The sequence below is a fragment of the Colossoma macropomum genome, unplaced genomic scaffold, assembly GCF_904425465.1.
Source record: "Colossoma macropomum unplaced genomic scaffold, Colossoma_macropomum, whole genome shotgun sequence".
Lineage (NCBI taxonomy): Eukaryota > Metazoa > Chordata > Actinopteri > Characiformes > Serrasalmidae > Colossoma > Colossoma macropomum.
Genome location: NW_023494794.1, coordinates 17,558,668 through 17,574,840, shown reverse-complemented (window position 1 = coordinate 17,574,840; position 16,173 = coordinate 17,558,668). Strand labels below are relative to the sequence as shown.

Genomic DNA, 16,173 nt, shown 5'->3' with positions numbered 1-16,173 from the left:
GGTGGTTAATGGGGGTCATGTATTTATTCATTCATTTATTTATTTTTATAAGCCGTCTAGCTGTTTATATCCCTCCATCTGTATGACTTGGCGTGTTAACGATCAGCACTTCATCGGGTCTGATTTTTCATCCGCATGGGTCATTATGAGCTTCTGCTCTGCTGGGAGATCACTGCTGGAACCTGCCAAAGCACCAGCTGCCTGAGTCAATATTCAGGGTGTGTGGGGTTGAAAGTAGCCACTGTTTGTGTCTTTTGCTGTCAGCGTTTGTTGACCATAAGCTGTCGCACCCGCGTTAGTGGATTACAGACAAAAACATGGACGAGTCCAAAACTATCACTCTACCACACTGCTCTACAAGTTTCCACCCACATCTCCTTTCTTAAATGCTATGATACACATTACATCCAAACAAACAGATCCGTTGCGTGTGTGTGGCGCGCATTTGCGTGTGTATGTGTGTGTGTGTGTGTGTGTGTGTGTTGTGTGTGTGTGTGTGTGTGGACAAGCCGAGGCTCATGCCAGGCTAGTGAACTCTCTCAGTTCCTGGAAAAGGATGACATCATTCCTCTACTGCTGATTGGCTGGTAGATGAAGGAAATCCCTGTTCTAATTGGGTGGAGTCAACATTCAACTTCCTCATTTTTCTGTTTTTTTTTTTGACTTTGTACAGGTTTCACTTCCTCATTTATGTTGTTGTTCTACAAATTGTTTGTATTAGAATTAAAATTGCTGTTTCAGTGTTTCCTACAGCTCTGAAACAAACCTGGGAGGTGCATCACAGGGGTTGGGGGAGGTTATTTGAATATAGATATATTCTTATATATCTTAGATATATACTTTACTGTTTCATCCATTACGCTGAAGTGGATGTGGAAGAAAACACAGTGATGCCATGTGAACTGAGTAATAGGCCTCGTCCAAACAGATCTGTATATTTTTAAAAACGTTTTTTCCTGCATTTTCAAGAACATCTTCGTACACACCAGCAGCATTTTCTAAAAACCTCTACATCCACACGAACGCAAGTACAACTCAAACTCTCGCATGAGCAAGCCAGCCAAGTAGGGTGAGATAATATCCCATAAAATGTGATGTCATACACCTTAAGAAGAACACTGTGAGCATGCACACTGCACAAAATACGGAGCGTGCCAAGAAGCTAAAGAAGAGCCTTTGTAACAATGAGATGGTGGCGTTACAAATACTGTTGACTGCAGACTGTCGGACCTCTCATATGTCATCTGTGTGAAATATCGAATTACAAAGTCAGATTTTTGCTTGGAAATATAAGAAATCATACCGCTTGTCGTGATGTTGTTTACATTGAAATGACTGTTTCTGAAACATCCATGCATTTGAATTATGTAGTTAGGACTTATTTCGAATCATTTGTTAAGTGACCTTATAAGTCCCACAACGAGGAAATTTTATCTTTGCGTTTTGATCCATATGTGCAGTAAAACACCACATACACACTAGTGAACACACATACTAGGGGGCAGTGAGCACACTTGCCCAGAGCGGTGGGCAGCCCTATCCACGGCACCCGGGGAGCAGTTGGGTGTTAGGTGCCTTGCTCGAGGACACTTCAGTCACGTACTGTCGGCTCTGGTGATCCAACCGGCGACCTTCCGGTCACAAGGTTGCCCCCCTGTTTAGCTAATAACCATCAAGTCAAATATATTTAGAATATCTGAGGCTTTTTTTTTATTTGCAGTCGAGGTGACACCCCATTTACAAGAACTGAGCACAGAACATATTAATGCATCCACGTTAGGGTTTAATGAAAACGTAAGGCCAAATTCACTTGTTTTTTTAACTCAATAAATGGAAAGAGCTGAAAACATGCACAAGGTGACAATGGGATATCAGCATTTTCAAAAAGCTGTTTTGCCCTGGAGCAGGTTTCCTAACACATCTGTTTTCTGGATACATATGGATGAGGCCTTAATCTTAGTCAAATAAAAGGACATCAGAGTGCGCAGTTCAGTTAAAGTTGTATTAATAGGATATTGCGATCTTTAATTTGGCCATGAAACTCTAATTTGTCTATTCAGAAAGAAAGTTATTGCGAATGTCACGCAAACTTTACCATTCGACAGTTTGTGGCCACTTTGCTTAGCCTTTTGCCTTCTTCTCTGAAGTAATTTCACCAAAGTCATTTCACCGAAGGCCATTTGAAATGACCTATTTTACCTGATGAATGAGAGCCGAGACATATTTTTCTAAGACTGAAGTTGCTTCTTAGTCTGAAACCTAACAAGTTTTTTCTGCAGACGTGATATCTGCTTGCAGTATCAAGCATGTTTTAACCAGCACAGCTACATTTCTAGAACAGTCTCATCTGTTAGGTACAATAATGGTGGTATTATTTTGGATATCACACAACATAAAATAGAAATCAATATATAAATGCATAAAATAAATCAATAAATTAACTTTTTTTTTTAATTGCCACGGTATACGGTATATATATATATATATATATATTATATATATATATATATATAAAATTTTACAATGGAACAAAATGGAAATTATATATTGCTAAAATGGAACGAAATATACTTGGGTGGGGGCTCTCAATTATGTGTGGGAAACACTGTATTTTAACCTTTTGATTGATGAATGTTTTAATAAAATCTGAGCATTATAGAAAGATATTATCATTGTTTGTCCTAATGTATTGTGCTCACTCTCTGTGTCTCTCACACCAGATGTTTGTGGTGGATAAGGCAGACAGCTCCAGCTGTTCCCTCCATGAGTTCAACATCACTGGCTCAACCTATGCTCCAGAAGGACAAGTGTAAGAGCACACACACACACACACACGCCTATTTCTTGATCCTTTAAACACCAGCATGTTAAGAGAAGCCAGCTAGGGTCCCACTGCTCTTTGTCATCTTCTTCTATTAAAACTAATTGGTCTGTCTGGGCTTTTGCTTGGGCTTTGACATTGTGTTGCTGTTTCTGTCCTTTCAGGCTGAAAGGCATTAAACCTGTACAGTGCGGAGACTACGATGGCCTTCTCGAACTGGCGACTATCTGCTCCATGTGTAATGACTCTTCCCTGGACTACAATGAGGTCAGTGTGTGCTAGGAATGGGTTGCTGTTTGAATATTGCCATTTTTAAATGAATAGTATTTGAATATTTAAATGAGAGAATATTTTGTATTGTTATTTAAAAAGTATAAAAAAGCACACACTGTAGGTTCAACCTTCATGTATTACATGCAGTTTTTTAATACAAAAATGAAAAGTAGCAGTGATTATATATATTGGGTAAAACCAAATCAAAATATGTGGTTGCAACACAACCCAACGAAAATTAAATTCCAGAGAAAGCTTTAGTTTTCATGTTGTCAGTACATGAAGGACAGTTTAGAAATGGATCATTTCTATGTCTTTGGTTGTCTTTAAGGAATGCTTACAACCAAACCAAGCATAGTCTACTGCTGTGCTAATTTAGCATTGCTAAATCAGCAAACCTCATCCGAACAACCTCTGCAGTTCAGTTTGGGATTGCTCTGAGAATGAGCAGGTTTCTGACTGTAGTAGTTGTATGGAGGTTTGCATGTACTTTCAACACCTTTTAGGGTCTGTCATGGCAAAAAAGGTCTTAGCAAAGGTGCCAAACTAAACCTACCACCTACGCTGGGCAACAGCAATAAAGAGTGATGTCATCAGCAGATGATCACAGAGGTGAAAGGAGAAGAAGACAATAGTACCTCTGTTCTTTACCAAGAAAACCCCATGGATGTACATAACAGATTGATTGTCGATCATGCCAGAAGATGGGACGCTTAGGTTGGAAGGCACTCAGCTTGTTACTGAGGAAAAGCTGTGGAATCCTTCAAGTACAGCTTGTGCGTATGGTGTAGTTAGATCAAAGCCATTGGAATGTCGATTCTGAAAGAAATCCGAGTAATGCATGGGAACTTGAGTACTCAGTTTACTGTTCAAAGTGCCAGCATTCAAATACTGAAATCACTGTTAGGGTGTTCATTATGTTTCATTGCAAGAAGACGGAAAAAATATACAGACTAACAATTCAGGGAAACAGATTTTATGTTTTAATTCTTATAGTTTTGCAAGTGAGTATATCTGCTACTACATTACACGAGAGCCTGAATGTGACCGCAATCCTAAGGACATGTTGCTAAAGACGTGACTGAGAAGGCAGAGATAGTGTGGTCTGTTTTGGCACTTTGTTATTTATTTGTTTGTTTGTTTCTTTGTTTGTTTTTTCTTGCTAACTTGACTAACTACTCTAGCTGATCTTAGTCCAAGGAAATGTGATTCTCTAACAAACTAACTTTGTCCTCAGAGGAGACCTTGTGTAGAAAATGAGTCCTCATCAGCATCCAGTGGTGTACTCGTTAGCTTTAGCTCATTAGCTCATCTGAAGACGCAAGTCTACAGCCCTGCGTTAGTTTTGGCCAAAGTCTTTAGTTGTTCTCCGAAAATAGTCAGAGTGCACATCCCCTTATAATAAACCCCACGCCTCATATTTACATGTAAAGTTAAATGAAAGCTAATGCACTTCACACAGCGTGGCAGTGACTCCATCCCACATAGCGAAGGTGCTAACGTTTATGGACTTCACACACCCACATACACCCTCTCTCGACCTCTGCACTTGCTCTAGGCCCCCAGCTTGTTTTGCCTGTTTGGCTTGCATTTCTCACCTCCCTGTTGTCACCATGGTACCAGTGCAACCATGTTACACAACACTGTGTGTATATGTGTGCGTGTTCCATGTGTGCAGGTAGAGCCATGGACGGCGCAGGTTATGACAGGCCTGGGAGACTTTTACATCCTGCTTTGTTGTTTGTGTAGCCAAATCAAGCAGGCCAGCCACATCTTCATATTGACATAAAATGACTGCATATCATGTGATCTGATGGAGCAGCAACTGAGTTATTGCTCTGTTAAGTTTTGAGTTAGGGCTGCACAATATGGACAAAATACTAGCATTGCAATTATATTACTATTAGGATTGAAGTATGGTACTTTTACTATACTACATAGTGCAAAATAGTTAAAGATGGGCTTGACTGAAATAACTTACTTTTGTTGGATTATTTGAACGCTTTGATTCACCAAAAAACCCATGTAAATACTCAGCTGGAACTGTGAGGGGTCAAGGTACTCCCAAGGTACTCCCAACACACAGTGTATTGGAGCCTTCTACATTAGGGGGAATTAGCCTAATGTGGGACAATTTTTGCACTTCAGCCTTCTGGAATATATTGCGATATAAAGCCAATACATTAAATCCATACCCAGAACCACTCCGAGATTCTCTAATCAAACCAAAAGGGAAAATGCAGATGTCATACTTGTGAAAGAAATAGCAGACATATCAGTTCTCTTAGTGCCATGTTGTCTCTGACAGTCTGCCTTTCCTGTTGTGGGACAGTTTTGAAAAGTCGCTAAACGGCCTGATATTGTCCCACTTTTATGACCATATTTCCTAAAGCAGGAGAATAGAAAATTTGATTGAAATAACAAGTAAAGGGTATATTTACACCACATTATAAAAATGGTTTTGAATAATAAATATATCATAAACACATCCTGATTAAAAACTAGCAGAATTATTATATTTATAAGAAACCTTTACCCTAAATATTAATTTTCTCTAAACACTGTGTCACTGATCTTTGGGTGTGCTTCACACAAGATGCTTCCTGTTTGAAGATTGCTCCACCCTAATCTATGACTGGATATTTAAGAAGTCATGTGATTTTGATCAGATGACATCACAGCTTGCGTTAACCTACAGTTTTATTGACTTTCATTTATTTAAGGAAGACCGACAGCAAGTAGAGTGAAAGTTTCCCACAGTAGGACAATTCACCCTATCAGTGTTGCAAAGGCCAGTTTCACACTAACGATGAACAAACAATATATTGTGCAGTAGGCCTGGGCAAGAGGGTGATGTAATTGGATATCGTCAATGATTGACAAGTAACCTGATGATGATGCGTAAAAGGTGATAATCACTGTGTTGGGAAACTGTCGGAGAACTGGAACAAATGAACCATTAAACAGCTTGTAAATTTATTGGGAAAATAGGGTTTATGTTCCTCTAAGAGGTGTGCAGCCATGTGGTCCAATAGTCAGGTTGTTAAAGGGAAAGAGAGAGAGAGTTTAAGAAACTGCCCTTTAGTTCTCTCTGCTGTGCGCTGTGATACTAGCTGTACCCCACGGCTCTTCCTCTCCTACTTATCTCTATGTTAACTTTAGCTTGAGTTCATGGAACTGAAAATGAATGCTGACATGCTTTAAAACTTCGGCTTGCTTCAGAGTGACTTTCTGCAGTAAAACAGCCAAGCTAAAGCAACTGGGTATTACCCTAGAGCAGCTAAGTCAGCTCTAGCCCTGAAATTTTAGAAGAAATAAGATTCCTCTGATCCCCATCTGTGGCTAGGAAAGATCAGAAAAAGGAAACAAATAGTATTTAATAATACACTAATCAGGCATATTATGACCACCTCCTTGTCTCTATGCTCATTGTCCATTTTATCAGCTCCACTTACTATATAGGTGCACTTTGTGGTTCTACAGTTACAGACTAGCTGATAAAATGGACAGTGAGCGTAGAAACAAGGAGGTGGTCATAATGTTACGTCTGATTGATGTATGTACACACTTTTTTCACTTTTACTGATAAAACGTAATGGGTTATCATGAGGCCTTTAAAAGCTGGTAGATAATCCATCATCTATCCATCATCTAAACCGCTTATCCTTCTGGGTCGTGGTGGGGTGCTGGAGCCTATCCCAGCTGTCATTGGGCGGAAGGCAGGATACAGTAAAATGGGAGAGTTTTGGTTGTGGGGTGGTGGAGCTGGGGATTATCAATATAATCTGTAATCTTGTTTTTTTAACTAGAAAATATCATACTAATTATTTTTGGGTATTGCCCAGGCCTGTTGTGCAGCCCTAATATGTGGTCTGGAAGATGGAAATGTGTTTGTATTTGTGAGTAGTCCTTGAACACCAAACTGTGGCCCAAAGACAGACTCTGTGCAGGGGCAGTGTTCTTTTAAACACAGCAAATGAAAGATAAATTTATGTATACTGCATCACACCCTTTTGAATATTAGATGCCCAAAATACCTGCTTCACATCCATCTCTAAGTCTATGCAACTCTATGCTGTTAGTTGTGGGGTTGCTTTGATTAATAGTCCAAAATTTTCAAATCAGTACCTTTTGCCTGGCCCACGCTACAGGATAATCTGGCCTCCCAACAATCTACTCCACACTCAGTCCAGTTGTGTCCACCCTAATTTAGAATCGTAAATCTTGAACATATTCAATATCAAAAAACACTGGGTTGACTTCAAAACGGTTAACGAATGAGAGTTGAGCTTAACAGAGAGCTGAGCTGATTGGAGGCAAGGTGAGTTCATTTACACAGCACGCTTCATGCACAAAAGCAACTCAGTGTGCTTAACATAAATACAAGCAAAAGAAACCTTGAAAGAAAAGATAAAGGCAAAGAGCTTAAAAGTGAAAAACAACAAAATAATAAATAAAGTGTTTAAAAAGATACAAAGTCCAGCCATATGGTGACTGCTGGGATAGGCCTCAGCTCCCCCCGCGACCCAGAAGGTTAAGTACAAAGAACATAAAAGCAAAATAAAAACATAAAGAAGGAAATTGAAAATAGGGTGTAGTTGTTATTAAAATAAGCTGATTTAAGGTAAAGTACAGTAGGAATAAATGGCAAGTCTTAGAGCTTCACCATAAAATATAAAAGCACACATAACTACTAGGGTAACTGAACTGAATATTAATGTAGAGCTGGTGGCACGATGGTCCTATCATCAAGAGATCACGAGTTTGATCTCCCGAGGGTAGAATGGCCCCTCCTTCCCCTCAGTCACTCAAAGGCGATGCTTGTCAGGGCAGGCGTAGCTGACATAACAGATCTGGCAGTTGGCGCTTTTCTCTGAGCTGTCCGATGACATTGCGTGAGCGGCAGTTTGAAAAGATACAGTGGCTTCACAGGTCTCAGAGGAAGTCTCTGCTAGCCTTTGCCCTCCTAGCGCTGGTAGTATTGTGTAATTGGGGAAGTCCTGACTAGTGTGAAGAATTGGACTTGACTAAATTGGGGAAAGAAATAAAAAAAAATCAGTACTGGTGTTGCCCTTTTAGCGTCATGCAAAGAGTCCAAAACATGTTTTATTGTTCAAAAATAGCCGAGGGAATTTGGTAGGTTTTCATATCAGATGAGTATCGTAGCAGAGACTGCCCAGCTGAGCTAAGAGTGGTAACTTTTGGTGCTCTTTCTCACTTAGAGTGCTGGAAATGATTCAAGTATAATCGCAAAAGCACTTTGAATTGCCACTGTGTATGAAGTGTGCTATACAAATAAACTTGCCTTGCCTAATGAGCTAAAAGTACAGCTAACAACTACAGCACTGGATGCTGATTTAGACTCGTAGCCTTTTTCAGGTGTTTTTTTCCTCTTCAGTAGACAGTGTGCCACACTGTCTCTACTCTCTCAGTCTAACCTTTAATATTGTCTCATATAACAACATAGATACTCACAAATATGAGAAAACTCTCATGTTCTGCAGTTCTGTTAAAACATAAAATCGATAAAAATGTTGGTCTGTGTATTTTCAGTATTTGAATAATGGCACCTCAGAAGGTTAACCAAGCACTCGTGTCCATGCACATCCTGAATGGTTACTGTGAGGACTAAAGATGACTAGGGGCAAAAAAAGTCAGTGAAAATTGTCATTATTCGTGTGGTCTCTTACTTTCAACATTGGTTTGGATTACATAAATGCTGAAGTGTAGTCACCAGGCATTAGAGTCGAATGACTGATAAAGTGAGACAGAAAATGGTTTTCGTTTGGTCAGAGTCATAGCTAAATGCTTAATCTGGTCTAAAATTAGCTCTCTAACTATAAGGAGCTTTTTTGAATAAACATGATTCCTCAGCTACTGTCTAGAGATCAGATAGAAGAGGAAAACTTCTAGTTTGGGCTGCATAACATCTTCCATATCATCTTTCACATCTATTACCTTGATTTTCCATCCAGGATGACTGTGAAGATTAGCCCTCTCATCTGGAGGCTGAGATCTTTCTCCTTTCTTGCTATGGAAACTTTGTTTGGCTTCTACTCGGCATCCCTGGTGGCTTGTATGTGCTTGTGTATGTATGTATGTGTGTGTTTGTGACTCACACATAATCATGTCCATTGTGTCCCTCAGGCTAAAGGAGTTTATGAGAAGGTGGGGGAGGCCACAGAAACGGCGCTGACCACTCTGGTGGAGAAGATGAACGTCTTTAAGACTGACCTGTCTGGCCTCAGCAAAGTCGAGAGGGCAGGAGCGTGCAACTCGGTAAGAACAGAAGAGAGACTGATAGATGTGAGGATTGCTAGAAGGACCGATCGGATGGGTAAAGGAAATTTATAGAGTCATAAAACTGTAGAGTAGTCTTAGAGGGTATAATGGGTAGGCACAGAGTGATGAACTGCAAATTGACAGAGGCACAGGAAAGATGAAATACCGTTAAAGTAGTAGGAGAGTGGAGAGGGAGTTAACAAGAATGATAGAGGAGCAGCTCTACTAAACTAAAGCAGAAGGATAAGACCAGAGGAAATGACTTTACAGAAGTGTTAGTGAAAGAACTACAGTATTCCTAAGGCCATTTTCAGGCATTTGTAATAGGCAACACATTTATAATATTCACATTCACTGCCAGAACACATCCATAGTGACTTTTAAAAAGCACCAAAGAGTGCTACAGTGTTGCTGCTCTGAAATTTTTTATTGTGTCCTTAATGCTGCCTCTCTGTAGAAGAACTGCAGCATCTTTTGGTCATAAATGAGATGTAAGTGTGAAGATTTTGAAGGTTTTTGTAAAGTTTGTCCAAACCAAGAACGTGTAGGAGCTTTTATTTTTAGGTATGTTAACACATATTAAGGCACATGTACAGTTTTTGCCACCTACCCCGTTTGCTCTCTTTGAGCTAAGCTCTACAACTCTTACTGATATGAAATAACTGATAACTTCCTCTGGTATCAAATAGCTTTGTTCTGAAATAGCCAGACTGATATGGAGCACGGATTAAGAAGCTTACAGAAATTCGGACACCAGATCTGGCCAATATAACTAATTGTGGTCAAATTTTAGTTAAACTTCTTTACTAACTGATATGATTGTCAGTTCTCAACTGTAACATTTTTAAGGCAGTGTCCACATTTGGCAGCTTTGGTTTGAATAAAACAAACCCTGGTGTGAATGCTTGGTTAGTGTGCTTCATTAGAACTAGTGAGAAGGCTACCCAGTGAACTTTACTAAGACATCTAAATGGATGAAATACAGAATATACCCTCTTTAGTACATGCAGATGATTTATTTCTGATGCTGTTTTGACATGTAGGCCCAATTATTAGCCCTTCATGAACTCTGCATTGGTAAATATAAAATGGACTGTTGCAGTTTTAAAACAAGGCCGAAGCACATTTAAAGCAACATAAAGTAGAGTGATTTCATTCCGCTTGGCACCGTGGGGCAGATCACGGTGAAATACATACTCTCGTGGCTTATTCTTCCATATTATCACAAGACATGACATAATACATATGTAAATGTATGAGTTCAGTTAAGCCAGAGAACAGCATAGTTCAGAACATTTGTTGGATATTGTCCCTGATGTCACCAAACATACATCATATAATCTGCCCAACCAGTTTTTAGTCCATGACTTTTTGTTTGTACATTTTTTGGTTCGATGTCAGATAAATTAATGTGTCATTTTTTGATTTAGTGGGGGCCAAAGGATTCAAACTACACATGTATTCAGACATCCCCCCTAAATGCACGCTTGAGCAGGAGTAACTCACATGTAGTGTATGAATTATATAGCTTTCCAGCATTCTTATTGATTTTATTGGGTTCAGATTTTTCATCACTTGCCTGTTAAGCCTGTATTACAATAAGTCACTAATTTGGCAATCTGTATAACGAACTTTAACCATTCAAAGAGGTCTTCATTACAATATAACACAAGCAACTTAAAAAAAAAATACTGACGTTTCTTCACAGATCTTCGCTGATAAATCTTATACACATATATATATATATATATATATATATATATAATATTTAAAATATCTTAATATTGGCCAATTTTATCCGCCGATATTTCTTCTGTCTTATACGGTAGTTTTTGCGCTCCTGGTCAAATTACGCTATTGTTGATCTTTAAAGTGAAAATAAGCGATGCCGTATTTTAAGTTTGTTTCCCTTGGAGGATGTGCCAACTCCTTTTAACTTAGAAAATCAACAGAACGTAATTCGATTTGGTTGTTCAATGCTTTTTCATACCACTGTTATCTATATACAGTTCCTATGTATGTTGATACTACATAGCAAACTATAGAGAAAGAGGGAGAGACATGGATTACTGGAACACTGAGGCCCTAGTGGACTGCACTCTTCCTTCACCCCCCACTCTTCTGTTCCCGTGAGGAAGCGAGGGAGCCTGTTCCTGAGAAGGAGTGAATGACCAGCAGCACTGTCGTTTTTCCACTGACCCCTCCAAAAAAAGGCCATGCAAATCCCTCTCTTCTCACAAAAGAAACAAGGAACGACAAGAAAAAACCCCACAGTGACACAGGCTCCCTGAGGCAAAGCATAATATTTAGACAAGCGGGCGAGTTTATGAAGAGGTTAGCTAAACTCTGCACTCAGCTCGCCGGCTCAGAGACAGAAAGGGACAGAAGAGAGTGCTTTCCCCTTTTTACTGCGATCTGACGAGGAACTCTCTCACTGTATAGACTGAGCCGGACAGTTTTTAAACACACACATAAAGTGCTCTGACGTCAAAGACGAGGATTATGTATGCAAAGAAAGGTTACACTGAGCTAGCTTTACAGTGCTGTGGTAATGTTTAGGGAAAAAAGATCCTTTGTTTTCTTTTGCATTATGCCTCTTATCTGGACATCTGTCAAGTGCTCTTTTCTGAGTTAGCATATCATCTGCTCCCATCACAAACCTGTCAAAATGATCCATTCTGAAGTGTTGGGCGTGCGTGCCACCTAGTGGTGGAAAGTAGTACCTATTAAAAAGCAGCTCGATCATTTTTGCTTATACAGGTGCTGAAACACCTGTCCATTGGTTACTACTGTAAGTGAATTTCAAGGGCTGAAGAAACTGCCCACTGGCTTCTATTATATGTGAGTTTTTAGAAAAAAAAACAAAAAAGATAACGGTGCAGAAAACGTGTGAACGCAGATTGAGTTTCTCAATTCACATGTTTTGTGAAGTCCTGGTACTCAAGGAAGTTGTAATCAATTATGTAAAATTGTGAACTGTTCCCACTACTTCCTGTGCAATGTCACTCAAGCTTTTCCAACTACCCAAGTCACCTCCTATGGGCATAGTCATTCAGACAGCGAAACAGGTTCTAGTATTAATGGTAGTTGTAGTCCATGAGGTAGCACCGACAATAGAACATATTGAAATGTTTTTAAACTGCAATTTTTAACACACAAAATCCCCAAAAGATATTTAGTTTGGGGATGTAATGCTTGAAGTTATTATGAATTTGGATTTTACCATTTGCCTTCGGAAAAAAGCAAGTCAGGCCAAAGGTATGTTTGTATTCGGAAGCTTCTACTACTGTCTTTGCTATATTTAACCTATATTCTTTTTAACTGATCAAATTAAAACATTATAACACTGAGCCCTGCCTTTTAAGTAATAAACTAATTTGCTTCCAGTTTTGAAATTTTTAACTGCAGACTTTGTGATCTCCTGCTAATGTGGGTTTCCTTAGTTGAACATGCGCAACAATACTACTTAGTTGATAAGGACCCACTTAGGATTTAGGACAATAAATATAGCAATGAAATTGTTCACCTTTTGGGACACTTTTCAGAAATAATGATTTAAGTGTGCCATTTTTCTCAGTGTGAAAGGATATTTATTTGTGCTACTTGCAACTTTTCTAGCACCAGTGCTACCTGCTCAAAAAGGTTTTGTACAGCCCTGTTAAGGCAGGCAAACATGCTGAAATTATTGCCTGCAGTAATCAACCATATACCACTGATTCAGTAAAGCTGTAGTATTCCTTTAAGAGACTTATGATTTTCATAAGTTGATAAAGTGGTCGATTTTTTCTTTTTGTAAACTTACATAGTTTTATTAAAAATGTTAAAGATTTTTATTTCTCCCCTTTTTTCATCTTAAACATTGAACATTTGTGTTAATGAAAAATATTGCTGAAATACACTACTCTATATGATCATTTGAATTACTTCATGATAGTGTAATGTATCACCAAGTTAGTCAAAAGTATAAAGATATGCTCAGCCAGCCACTTTTAGGCTTAGATTCTAAGGGGTTAAACAGCAGGGGCACAGCGTACCATTTTAGTATGTGGGTACAAGCTGCATAAACTGGATAAAGCCTACAGTATCAAAACAAATTTTAAATGTAAGCACAGTAGTGTGACAGTAAAAATCTGGGCTCATGCAATAATCTCATGCAATAATTATTTCTGTGGAATAATATTTTTACTCAGTGGAATGTTTTGATAAACATTACATTATGCCAGATTACATCCAGTTGTTTTTGCCTTAACTCAGCAGTCAACATGCTAGCTTGCTCCTAGCTAACCTGTGTTGTCAACCCATTTTTAGTTGCTGCCAAACCACAAACCTGCAAAAATGAAATGCTAACCAGCTATAGCCTGTTTTCTTGTTAATGGGATATGATTGATTGTCATTCACATCCTGACTGGTGCTTGAAAACTGAAGGAAATGGGCTAAATAGAGTGGTAAATGATTTCAGTGATACATGAAGAGTCATGTAATGGAAAATGGCCAGAAAAAGGTACATTGCTATACAAATGACATTAATATGCTCTCAAGGCTTGTCTGTATAATTGGTCACAGGTGTATGGCACCCTGCTGTAGTTAAGCAGAATAAAAGATCCTCTTTCAGTGTCTAGTCAGCCTGCAGTGATCATTAAATGTCAGCTGATGATTAGTTGCCATATAAAATGATAGAAACAGACCCACATTCTGTTTTTGCAGCATAAACATTTATTGCCAAAGGTAACAACTGTGGAAAATAATTGTAGCTCAAATAATTGCATACTAATCAGGTGATTGTGTAAAACTATTCGAAAACGAATCAGGAACTTCCAGTATTTTTAGCTGCTGTGGGCCTATGACTCTCAGTCTCGACAGAACCTGGTGGCGTGTTAAAGCCAAGCAGGTTTAAGGAGACTGCTGCAGTATAGAATAGAGTCTGTCAGGGCCAGCTTTTTCATCTGTGTGCGTGTGTTTGTGTGCCAGGAGCTCATCACCTGGGCTTGACAGGTGGCCACAAACAAGGCTGTCTGCAGCCCACCCTAGAGAACAGCTGAGAATGACACATGCACAAGCTACTGCCACACTGTTCTTTCCTCTCACCATTATTTCCTCTGTCTCTCTTTTAGGTTATCAGGCAGCTGATGAAGAAGGAGTTCACTCTGGAGTTCTCTCGCGACAGGAAGTCTATGTCCGTGTTCTGCACACCTACTAAAACAGGCTCGCAGAGCAAGATGTTCGTTAAGGTACACTTTACAAGGTTAAAGCCAGCTGTTCCTTGCATAGCATTATTATAGAAGTGACAAATTACACAGCGTAGAACAGCCATGTTCATCTTCCACACACTTTGTAGACACTTGCTTATCCAGCCTTTCTTCCAATATCAAGGGTTAATAATAAGGACTTCGTCCCCTTTTTGCTGTAGTAACAGTCTCTACTCATCTGGGATGGCTTTACACTAGATATTGGGATGTTGCTGTGAAGATTTGATTGTGGCCACAAAAGCATTAGTGAGGTTGGGTACTGATGTTGTATGATTAGTTCTGGATCACAAGCATCACTTCAGTTCATCACAAAGATTTTGGGCCTAGCTTCATCACTCCAGAGAATGCAGTTCCACTGCTCTACAGCCCAGTGCTGGGCAGCTTTAATACCCCTCTAGATGACACTTTTGGCATGGTGACCTATGGAGTGTCCAGAGCGTCTCATTATTTGTGGTGCTTTTCTATGGAGATTGTACAAGCTGTATGTCTGCAAAGGGTGAAGTAGCTCAGTTCACTAGTTTAGAGACGTTGACACGTCAAATCTGCTTGAGAGAATGTCAAAGTGTGCAAAACTTTGTCTTGGGTTACCAGGAGATGGTTTTGGTTTGTTTAGTGCTATTTGGTCACAGCGTAATTCCATTTGTGGTATTTCACGTTTACTCTAATATGAGTGAAATGGTACAAATAAGGAAAATCCTGGTATGAGTAGGTGTGTACACTTTTGACTGGTACTTTTTTCAATGTATTCTTTTTTTCTTGAACTAATACTTATTGAACTAATACTATTTCTTATAATGCATTTGTATTCAGCTGATTATAATTACTTTCTTTTTAATTCCACTTTTCCTTCTGTACTTCTGTTTGTGTCTCTCTGGCAGGGTGCTCCAGAGAGTGTGATTGACCGGTGCTCACATGTGCGAGTGGGCTCAGGGAAGGTGGAACTGAGCATGACTGTGAAGGAGGAGCTGATGGGGACGATCAGAGATTGGGGCACAGGGAAGGACACACTGCGCTGCCTAGCACTAGCCACACGGGACACGCCCCCTCGCAAACAGGACATGGACCTGGAGAACTCTGCCAAATTCTCTGAGTATGAGGTGAGAGAGAAGAGAGCGTACATACATTGTGTGTGTGTGTGTGTGTGTGTGTGTGTGTGTGTGTGTGTGTGTGTGTGTACACTATATGGGTGTATATGTAGGTCAGTATTTGTGGATTTGATTGCTTTCTGTGTGTGTTATTTTTAATACAGTTGTTTCACCATTACAGTAAAATCAGGTATTTTTCTCACTGTATTGTATGAGGACATGTTTTTGATAGTTATTTCATACAGTACAATTCGGCCATTTGGAATCATTTTCAGTAATGTAAAACAAAAAATGATTTTAATGTAATGATTTAGTTCTGTGCAACCTTTTAAAAGCTGTTTAAAGAAATTCATTAAAAAAGTAAAAATAAAGATTTTTTTTTGTACAATTACAGAATATCCAGAATGTCTTGTATTTCAGAAGTGGTGATCAAATCTCAGAGCAGATAACTTGACAAACAACATTT

General features: G+C 39.2%; 1 protein-coding gene across 4 annotated transcripts in view; it reads left to right on the top strand.

The window, feature by feature from the left end:
* Positions 1-16,173, top strand: part of atp2a3 (ATPase sarcoplasmic/endoplasmic reticulum Ca2+ transporting 3) — a 130,971-nt gene that overhangs the window by 94,695 nt on the left and 20,103 nt on the right. For all 4 annotated transcript variants that reach the window (XR_005007753.1, XR_005007752.1, XR_005007751.1 and 1 more), the window contains exons 9-13: positions 2,721-2,809; positions 2,986-3,088; positions 9,242-9,373; positions 14,488-14,604; positions 15,501-15,719. Coding sequence is in view for 1 of the 4 variants with exons in the window: in XM_036580438.1 (XP_036436331.1) it covers positions 2,721-2,809; positions 2,986-3,088; positions 9,242-9,373; positions 14,488-14,604; positions 15,501-15,719 (660 nt within the window). In the remaining 3 variants the exon portion in view is untranslated. The remainder of the gene's footprint in view (positions 1-2,720; positions 2,810-2,985; positions 3,089-9,241; positions 9,374-14,487; positions 14,605-15,500; positions 15,720-16,173) is intronic.